The following is a 10,913-nucleotide window of genomic DNA, read 5'->3' on the forward strand; positions in this document are numbered from 1 at the left end:
TTATTACTCCTGAACAGTAGGGGGCAACATTCAACCTAAAAGTATTGCAATTCAAGCCTTCATACTGAACAAAACGAAGAAAAATAAAAAGCAGAAGAGGAAGGGGCAACAACCTGAAACAGCGACGTTAGAAATTTCAGCTGATGAAAAAAAAAGCATGACGTGACTTAGCGACGATGCTGCATTCACTCCGGGACATCCTTCTGTGGCTCGGACTTTGAATCTGACATGTTGGAAAGGAAATGTCTCCAGACTTGAGACGGTGAATGGAGTTGACAAGTGAAGCCTTTAGTGATAGGAGTGGACGTCTTGTTGGTAGGTGAGGTCATGCGTCAAGTAACGACTTCGTTCCCTAATGTGCGGCTGTGTATTTATAATGGTACGAAGGCTTGAGTAGCTTAGTGGTAATTGTGCTCATGTGTCACCCTGTGACTTCTCGGCTTCTGTAGAAGCCAAACAAATGCCTTCACTCTCTAAGGGGGTTTATGAATTAGACACGAGCGATTATGTTCCAGCTAAAGTCGGCTTTAGATGAGCTTTCTGGTCTAATAACCATTGTAACTCAAACGTTAGCTACAAAGACACAGCGTCGTCATCGTTAACATCGTTCAAAACGAAACGAGCAATAAAGCTACTCTTCGTCGATGTAGCTAGCAGGGTGGACAGAAGCTCCTTAAGCTTGTGTCAGACTATGAATGTTGGTTTTGGTAGGGCAGTAAGCAACAACGACTTCTGACATAGTTTGTGATTCTCATATCAAGGATTTCAATCTGATTTTGGACGAATGTTAAGAGTCAAGCAAAGCTAAGTAAGTTCCCAGATCTGCTGTCTATTCAAGGGCTTCGACGCACGGTAACCGTTCTTGAGTTATTTGGGATTTTTCTGCAGTCTTAAACTTAGGGTAATGGACTTCCTATTTAGATATAGACCTACTTTAGAGGTAGATAAAATATTTTAACATAAACTTCAGTGAAATAGGAGAACATAAAAAAGGTTCAGATTAGGGGTGCACCGATTGCAATTTTTTGGCCAATCACATCTTTAAAAAGCCTGACCTGCCTGACCTGGTGTTGGCTGATACCGTGTCTTTTTTTGATAACTGACAGCATACACCTTCAATGTTCCAATCTTATTTTATTGAAAAACATTGAACAATACCTGTGAAACAATGCAAACATGTTGTTTTAACTGCACATGAGGTAGTTCTCTCAAATATAAATGAAAGTTTAGAGCATCGCTGTCCAAACTACTAAATTATATCAGTTCCTTTAGTTTTTCACATTTTAGTAGGTAGAGGTAGATAAGATCGGTGGATAAGATCGGTTTCATATGCAAGTATCGGCTGATTGCAGACCCCCCAAAAGTAAGGAAATCAGCACCGATCGATTGGTGCACCCCTAGTTCAGATGGCTTCTGATTTGTCCACTGAGCTGTCCAAGTTTTTTTTTTTTTTTTTTTTTTTTTAAATGAGACATAAAGGAGCAGTGACGTGCTTATTTCACATCACTGTGGCTGCAGGGAAATGGTTAGGGCTTTAACAAAAGTGTGTTAAAAGGGATAATAAAGTATGCATTTGAAAAATGAATGCATTAATTGTGAACCTTAATTAATCATAATTAACCTGATTAATCTTGACAGCCCTAATTTTTTAAATGAAAGTACTGTGTTTTTCTTTGTCTGTTTATAGAGACATCAGAGCTTTTTTTCCCATGAATTGCTGAACTTTTTCTCTCTTGTTTTTCCAGTGTTGTAGGCTATGAGTGTGGGTGATGGAGGACGGTCAATGTGGAGACTACCTGATCCAAGATGAGGACACCCTCATTGAGGGTGTCAGCAACCAAGTCTTATTTGTTGTAGTTGTTAGCGTCACCTTTCTTGCAGGCCTTCTCACTCTGCTCTGCAGGTAGGTGGCAATGCCAGGATGATATTTGACAATTATAAAGTAGTGACAATGGTAATTTTTTAATATTCTGACATTAAACTCTAAGAGCATTAAAGCTTGCTCTCACCCAGTCTCCTCCATGGTCTCATACAGACATTTTTTTGTTAGTCTGAAATGGCAGTCTTTCTGTAGCTTTGCTGTACTCTGTAGTCAGCTTCTGTTTTTAATGTTTTGCATTGCCTTTTTTATGTTAATATGGCTTTAGCATACACTGTTGATTGTTGAAGGAGAATAAACGACTGCTTTGGGTTTGGCTTTCACTTTTTAAATGAATTGCAGATGATTGACACAGTTTGCTTATGTGCTGCTGGACTGTTACACAAGAATCACAAATGCCTGATTTTTGACCCCTCAGACAAGAAGAGCAGAACATCCATCCTGAGAATCAGGAGCATGTTCGAGCCGTTCGACAACAGCTCCAAACAGAGCAGGTATTTTGACACTTATGACTTGGCTTTTTATCAATGAAATATAATTATTAAAATGTCAAAACAATTGTTTTGGTCAAATTGTTTACAGTTAGATGTGGGAATATAGTATTTGATTTTGTAAATTAGATGAACCGAAAGCAATATTTCCTGGTACGCATTTACAGCAAGAAGTAGGCTGTTCATATTAATCTGTGTTTACAAAAGGATAAACCTTTGTTTTATCTGTGAATGCCTTGGATAGAAGCGGCATGCTTTAAAAGTCAAATGAAATGTTTTTATTGCTAAACATCACAGGTAATTATAAGATTATTTCCTTTGAAGAACCAGGAACTAAAACACAGCCTTTAATATTTTTTTCTTATGGCAGGATTTAAGGTAGTACGCTGTAATACTGAGCAGTGCTAAAGCTGGATTCAATAGTTCAAATATTATTTAAGTCAAGAGATATATTTAAAATTGACCTTGGTTACTCTTATATTACACCTAATGTGTGTCTTTGTTTTGTGTACTCTGTTTCTCCATCAGGATGAAAACAGTCAGGCGGAGGCCAGGCAGCAGTATTACACAGACATGTCTTGCCCTGTGTGTTTACAGCAGGCTGTTCTGCCGGTGGAAACAAACTGTGGGCACCTTTTCTGTGGTAAGAATTTTGAAGAGGATTTATACACAGAGCAGACTGTTACTTTATCAATCAAAGAAGAAATAAAGTGAGGATGCTTTTCAAGGCTGGAAGACATTGTACTCAGTTTGTTTGTGAAGAAGTGATTGTCACCTCTCGAGGATGTTGTCAGAGCATTAGCAAATATTGGCAGAGCTTTGATTCAGTTGAAAAGATGATGTGATGAATCAAAACACAACTTGAGAAGAAACAGGAGCTATTGATTCCTATGTGTCTAATTATGCTAAGTTTTGTGCTGTTTCCCACACAGGCTCTTGCATTATAGCCTACTGGAGGTACGGCACTTGGCTGGGTGCTATAAACTGCCCCATCTGCAGACAAATGGTAAGACTTTCAACATCTATGGATACAATGCAACTGAACAATATACTGCCAGATATATAGAATTGTTTAGTGTAGGTAATTGTCAAAATCATAATCACAGTAAGAATAATATTTTTGTAAATGACAGTCTAAAGTCAGACATCTGGTTGTATCTTGATTACTGAAGTATCTTTTTCCCTCTTTAGAAAATGTAATTCCTTAAGAAGTATGCATACATTTTTTGTTTGGTATTGGTATGTTTTTTCTTTTTTTTGCCCAGGTTACATTGCTCTTCCCACTATTTCATGAGCACGCTGCTCCTCAGAGGGTCCAGGATGGCGAGGCTGAACCCCTGCTGATATTAAGAGACATCAATGATTACAACCGCAGGTTCTCAGGCCAGCCAAGATCTGTGAGTACACTACAGACACATAGGGTACTCTGTGTTCAGACTCAGACATAATTTATCCAAAACTTATGTTAGATGCATTTACCTTTACATCTCTGGATAAAACTAGATGCTGCTTTTTCTGGTTCTGCTATTAATAGGTTTTACTTAGTTAACTGTATGCAACATTTCTTGCAACTTCAACGTAAAGCATTCTTGTTATTTTTACTTAACCTTTATTCAACCTGGAGTGTTGCCACTGAGATAACCAAACCAAAGACAGAGACAGTTTGAGGGATTTCAAACATGATGAATTGTTGGTTTCTTGACTAGTTGTCATTTTCCACTGAAAGAATACTTAAAATGTGAATTAGGGCTGTCACAATATCAGATTTTCACTTCACGATTATTGTGGGCAAAAAATGTCACAATAACAATATTATCACAATATCGATAAAAATATAAATAATAATGGGACAATTAATCAAATTTATCTTTAACTTTATTTATGTTGTGTTCTCTCTTTTGGCAGATGAAATACACTCAAAATACCTGTCTAAGGAAGTACTGCAGCTGTTGTGTCATTGTGGAGGGTCATATTTCTTAAAAAATGCAGAAATATTAATGTAGGGTTTTTATTTATTCTGTAGCATGTGCTTTTAAGCTTTTCAAAGTAAAAAAAAAAAAAACATCTGATTTGGGTTTTTTCTGTTTGGCAACAAGAATGAAATTTCCATGTTGTGATCAGCAGGGTCAATCTGTTATTAAAATCCAAGATAGTTCTTTTTACATTTATCAGTTATCAGAGATAATGCACTTTCACCAGAGGTAAAGATTCTGGGCTTCTGAGAAAACATTAGGGGCATAGACCCCACAAGCCCCCCATGGCTCTCGCTCTGACTGATAAACTCTCCACCACACAGGATTTACATTATCATAATGCCAAACAGTGTCAGAAACGTAGGGTTATAAACACATTAGGAAATTATTAATTACAGATATATTTCAAGAGCACCTGCAGCAGTTTTTAACCAGAATTATCCTGTTAGCTCCACTAAAAGAACTGAGTTAGATGGCTGCGTTGGGATCAGGTCTGAATTTAATTTTTGCACTAAAACTGTTTAAGTTAGTAAACAAGGCACAGTCTATAAATGCGCACAGAAGCATTAACACTCCTCATAGTGCTGCAGACAGTATCAGTGTCTCCACTGCTCTGATGCGCGACATGACGCACAGGAATGGACACTGGCACAGAGACTCTGAGCCAACATTCTGTTATTTGAGGGGAAATTTCTTCTATCCATAAAAATTGGCCTCTTTTCATAAAGCGTTTAATTTACGGACAAGGACAGGGATAGAAAGGGGTAAACAGAGTAAAAACGACCTCTCAGAGAGAGCTGACGGAGCGCTGCACTCTTTGGCACTCACGAACAATGATCAGGAAAATAATTCCACCTACGGCTTAAAAAATAAAGGATGTAGTCTGTAAATATCACCCTGATGTTACTCTTATCAATATTGTCCAGTTAATTAGTCCAGGCTGCCAGCTGCCGATGTTTTTGGAGCATTATAGCTGACGAGGATGTGAGACTTTTTTTCGTGTTTCATTCAGTGAGAAGACTTGCTTTAGAACAATGAAAAAACCTTACTTGCAAAGGGCAGTGCTTAAGTGAACGCACTATTATAATTTCTTAACCTGAACACAGCTTCTGTCATTCTGTGCATTACATGGATGGTCAGAATTTAGGAGGAATTGGACACGCATGTTGTGCGGTGAGAGAGAGGGATGGCACACACCGCACCAGCAGGTGTTAATGATCAGGAAATCAGGGGGAATGGGCAGGTAGGGTGTTAGCTGTCCCACGCAGGTCTCTATCTCTACATACTGTCCGTTAAGAGCTTTGTGAACGAGGAAAAAGAAAACTTGTGATCTTTAAACGTCTTGCTGGACTCACAGTGTGCATATGCCGGGGGCACACATGGAGAGAGAGAGAGAGAAAGAGAGCGCTGAAGTGAGGCTAGACAGTTTCAGAAGAGGGGCACAGAGGGTGGAGGACAGCAGGAGTTGAAGATCTGTTACATTGATGGGCTTATTAAAAATGTTCAGGGCTCGTGATGGCGTTGGAGTGGCACTGGATCATTTACACGATATTATCATATGCACATTTTTAACATGATATTGAAATTTTATTTTTTAATACCACGGTTATCGTCAATACTGGTATACCGCGACAGCCCTAATGTGAATACTTTATTTAAAAGTTGGAAGAAATATTACATGCATTCTGACAAAAAAGGGGATGTTATTCAAAGGTAGCCAAGTAAATAGTAGAACAAAAGAAACTGTACAACTGGGCCAACGTCATCTCACATCATAATATCACACACATAGTTAACAAGATGCGCAGTCCTATTGTCAGCACAGTGGAGAAATACACTCCTGATCGAAATCTTAAGACCAGTTAAAAAATTGCAAGAATTTACCTTTTGCACTGTTGGATCTTAAGTAGGCTATAGGAAGAGCTTCAAAATGCAAAAAGAAGAAATGGGTGAGACAAAAAAAAAGATTGAGTGAGCAATTTATTGAAAACAGCAATTAAACTGAAATAGGCTGTTCGTCAGCTGATCAAAAGTTTAAGACCATAGCTTGAAAAAAAAAAAAATTGAAAATACCCCCAAAAATAGAAATAAAAGTTTCAAAAAAGAACTTGGTAATGAGTAGCTCCACTGTTCTTGTCGATCACTTCAAAAATTCGTTTCTGTATGCTTCATGCAAGTGTTTCCAGGAGGCTGGTGGGAACGTTGCTCAAAGTGGTGAAGTTGGCTTCACAAAGGGCATCATCAGAGAATAAAGCTTTCTTTCACCTTTCAGTGTCCCATGTTTGGTGCTCCCTTGCAAAGTCCAAACGTGCAATTTTGTGGCGTTGAAGGAGATGAGGCGTTGAAGATGTTTTTAGTTTTTTAAGCCCTTCCCTTGCAGATGCGGTCTGATGATTATTGGGCTGTAGTCGGCACCAGTAACGGCCTTAATTTGGGTCGAGGATCATCCTGTGTCTTGACGGACAGCCAATCGGATCTTCTGGCTCAGCGCCGGTTGAAGTTATTTGGATCTACCACTTGACTTTTTTGAACCATAACCCTCAGGATCTTTTAAGAAATTCAAAATGACTGTCTTACTGCGTCCAACCTCAGCATCAATGGCGCGTTGTGAGAGACCTTGCTTATGCAGCTCAACAATCAGACCGCATTCAAAGACAGAAAGCTTTTTTGCCTTTGCCATCAGGAAGTCATGACAGTGTGAATACCTGACAGCTGATGAACAGCCTATTGCAGTTAAATTGTTGTTTTCAATAAATTGCTTACTCAATTTTTTTTGGGTCTCATTTCCATTTCCTCCTTTTCATTTTGAAGCTCTACTTAAAACCTAAAAGCAGTGCAAAATGCACATTCTTGCAATTCCTCAACTGGTCTTAAGATTTTGATCAGGAGTGTATACAGACAACATGACGGTAACTTCACTGACTTTTGGCTTATTTTGAGCCATTTTGGTCAGGTGCAGTCCTGTGGCACTCTGTGATTGTTTAAAATAGGTCAGAGAAGTCTGCCATACTTTGCCACAGTATGGAGCTCTCATACACAAACTGAACTTTGAGTCAGTCATGCTTGGGCATGGTAATAGCCTAGTGTGAGTGTGCCTGCCCCATAGTATCACACTCAACATGTTTACATGTCCAGCAAAGTCAAGCAATGGTTTGAATTTTGTTAGGCTATTTAAATGAATAACTGTCCAGTGTATACAATATATACTCTCCCAGTATGCATGCACAGAGGGGAAATCAAAGTGGAAACATGATTGCATTCGCTACAGTAGGTGGCGATATGCTTCCTCTCACCTATTTTCTGTAGACATTCTTTCTGTTGGCCTTGCTTACAAAAAAATCAAACAGTAAACTATGAGTATGTTGAGGGGAGGAAATGTGGACACATTTATAGCTCTGTTTATTTTGCATAGCTATGTTTACTTCTGTTGTGATTAGCGTTGATGCTGTTCAGCTTGTAATATCTTAAGGGTAAATCAGTCTCCAACCACATTATCTGGGTATTCATTCCAACAGTTTCAGGTGGACTAACATGTTTAAACGCATTTTGAAATGTCCTGTTTTAGTAAAACTGCCACAATAATTTTACTTTGACTGAAACGGTAAATATACTGATAATCTGATCTGTGGCAGGGCTGTTTAAAGATATGGTTATGCAAATTACATTCTGAATTGTGCATCATATTCTGAACAAATTTATTATTATTTTTTAATTTGTTCTTATGATATTTTTTCTTCTCTTTTTCCCAGTATATGGACAGGCTGCGAGATGTGCCCACCCTGCTGCGTCATGCCTTCAGGGAGATGTTTTCAGTTGGTGGCCTCTTCTGGATGTTCAGGATTCGAATCCTCCTCTGCCTGGTCGGAGCACTCACCTACCTGGCCTCCCCGCTGGACATCCTCCCTGAAGCCCTTTTTGGCCTCCTGGGATTCATGGACGATTTCTTTGTTATTTTGCTTCTCTTTGTGTACATCTCTATCATGTACAGAGAGGTGGTAACACAGAGACTCAATGGCTAGCTGCTTGCTCATTAAAAGGGCTATAGCTTTCTCAGGAGGAGGTGAATCCAGTATCTGAGGTGATGTGAATAAAGGCTGACATAGACCTGAATAAATTCTGTAATGACACTTAACAACACTGGTCTTCCCTGAGAGGCTTACTTTTAAGCCAGGAATGTTTCTTGACACTGGCAAAAGATTCATCTCTAAATATTGACTTTTGTAAGGAATTCCCTCTTCATATATGGCTTAAATGTTCTGTCAAAGATGGCAGCAATGCAGCATGAGGGTGGCTGTGAAAGAATGTGATGTTGTGTATACCTACTTTGAACTTGTGTGTGTATCTAGGGAACTCTTTTATGCTAACCAAATTATTAGCATTATAAACAGCCAATTCTATGACTGCATTGCCAATTTGGTTGATGTGAAAAACAATGCAGACAACAGTGTAATGTAACATATAGTAAATGTATCGATGGCAGTGTCTGTATTATATGCATTTAAAATTGGCTGTCTGCATCCAAAGTGTAAACTGTCAGAGTTTTGTTACTTGAAGCTTCCTGCTATGGTTATTGCAGGCTTTGTGGTCTATTAAACTGATGATGCACACCTTTATTCTTACTGTAAAGGCCTTAAAAAGGAGGAATTTCACACCTGTAAGAAAATACCTGAAATGTTTTACTGAAAACATAACTGTATGAGATCTGGACCTGCATCAATGCCAATAATACATGTAGCAGGATAACCTGGTTGTTGCTTGATAACTTTGGATTGTAAGTGGGAAAAGTAATGCAGAAAAAGAAAGAATCTCTTAATCTTTAAAAAAATCACCAGACCAAAGGCGCCAAACAAAATAACTCTGGATCTGAAATTAAGATTTATTCAAGATAAGGGCTGTCCAAATTTAAATACTTTGATGCTTTTCAATAGCACACGTTTGAAAAAACGATTGTCTCTGTTATTTTGATGTTCTTATGTATACTATTCAATTTAGACAGTTTCCATGAGTTGCACACATTTATTGGTAGTTCAAAACAAGAGACTGGTTGATATTGGGTGTGTTGGATTTTTATTTTTGCTGCAGAAAATAGGTATTGATATCATTTGATTTATTCTAGAATCATGCTGAATTTAGGGATGCACCTATGCATCGGTTTAACATCAATTTCAGCCCTGTTGACAAACTTCGGCCTTCTGCAGATAATATGACAAAAACAGACATCAGGAGTGTTTTCTATTTGGCAGGAGAGCTTTAGGCTTGATTTGCCTCCCTGACAATCACTGGGGCTTATCCTGAGTCAAATCTCATCACAAACAGTTATTTTTTTAAATAATCCCCAGATGTGTGGTGTCAAAACTATTATTTTACTGTTCCCTTAACCTCAGTCAGGCTCCCTCAGATGGAATTCCCAAAACAACATATAAGAGCGAGCAGATGGTGTAGGGTCACCAACTAGATGCGAAGTACTTTTACAACTCACAAACACGAACAAAACTTTTCCTTTATCTTGCTGAAGACATACCAATTTTTTCCCTAATTTTTTTTTTCACAACTCTAAACATCCCAGGACAGCAGCATTCTTCATGTTAGATTTGATTCTGAAGTCGCATTTGATTATTTGTAAATTTACCTCTTAATCAGATGCAGATGTCAAATTTGCACGTTGGATTCAATGTTATTTAAAAGATAGTGTCCCAAAGCCACTTTTTTGTTTTTAAATATGTGACTTAAGAGTAAAGTTGTCAAAATTTTCAATACTTTTATACACCACTTCCAAACATACATTACTTTACATTGTGTAAAGGTGCCACTACTTATATAAACACTAAACCTAATTTATAAGCTAGGGTTTTTAGGAGAGGAATGAATCCATCAAAAGCTGCAAGCAAACTCATAAATAAATCTCTGTCTTAATTTTTGCCAATGTATTCATGGGATTTACAGTGTGTAGGAGTTTCATTGTCGCTTTGATACTTGAAAACTAGGAAGGGATGCCTGGTTATTTATGGTTCAGTTGCATCGAACTAGAAATCAGTGTCTTTTGATTTTTTTTTACTAGTTTATACAGTTGAAACCAGAAGTTCACATACTCTATAAAAAGACACAACCTTTTTTCTTTCACTGTGTGACATGAAATCAGACAAAACTTTTCCTGTAAAAGTCAGTTAGGATTTCCAAAATTATTTCTATTTGCTAAATGTCAGAATAATGAGAGGGAGACTTTTTCAGAGAATTTTTTATTACTTTCTTCAAAGTCAGAAATTTGCATTTACTTATATTACTGACTTAAACATTTTGGGAAAGCCAAGATGATGATTCTGATAGATTAATTGGCCACATTTGAGTTAATTTGAGGCACGCTTCAAACACACTGCTTCCTTCTTCGACATCAGAGAAATCCAAAGAATTGTGAACCTCTACAAGTCTGGTTCATCCTTGGGTACAATTTCAAGATGCCCAAAGGTTAATCTGTTCAAACAATTATATGGAAGTATAAACACCATGGGAATGTCCAGCCATTATACCGCTCTTGGAGGAGATGGGTTCTGTGTCCCAGAGATGTATGTTCTT

General features: G+C 38.0%; 1 protein-coding gene across 2 annotated transcripts; it reads left to right on the plus strand.

Annotated features, from left to right (window-relative positions):
• The first annotated feature begins 85 nt into the window (after window positions 1-85).
• On the plus strand, window positions 86-8,955 carry rnf170 (ring finger protein 170). Of its 2 annotated transcripts, none has more exons than XM_041810258.1 (7): window positions 86-319; window positions 1,746-1,903; window positions 2,298-2,373; window positions 2,899-3,013; window positions 3,303-3,376; window positions 3,636-3,767; window positions 8,093-8,955. In XM_041810258.1, exons 2-7 carry the CDS (start codon window positions 1,770-1,772, stop codon window positions 8,360-8,362), a joined length of 801 nt encoding a protein of 266 aa, XP_041666192.1. In that variant the 5' UTR covers window positions 86-319; window positions 1,746-1,769; the 3' UTR covers window positions 8,363-8,955. The 2 variants fall into 2 exon arrangements, with proteins under 2 accessions (XP_041666192.1, XP_041666193.1); XM_041810259.1 differs by having other exon boundaries at window positions 86-315.
• The last annotated feature ends 1,958 nt before the right edge of the window (window positions 8,956-10,913 follow it).

Source organism: Cheilinus undulatus, linkage group 17, assembly GCF_018320785.1.
Source record: "Cheilinus undulatus linkage group 17, ASM1832078v1, whole genome shotgun sequence".
NCBI lineage: Eukaryota > Metazoa > Chordata > Actinopteri > Labriformes > Labridae > Cheilinus > Cheilinus undulatus.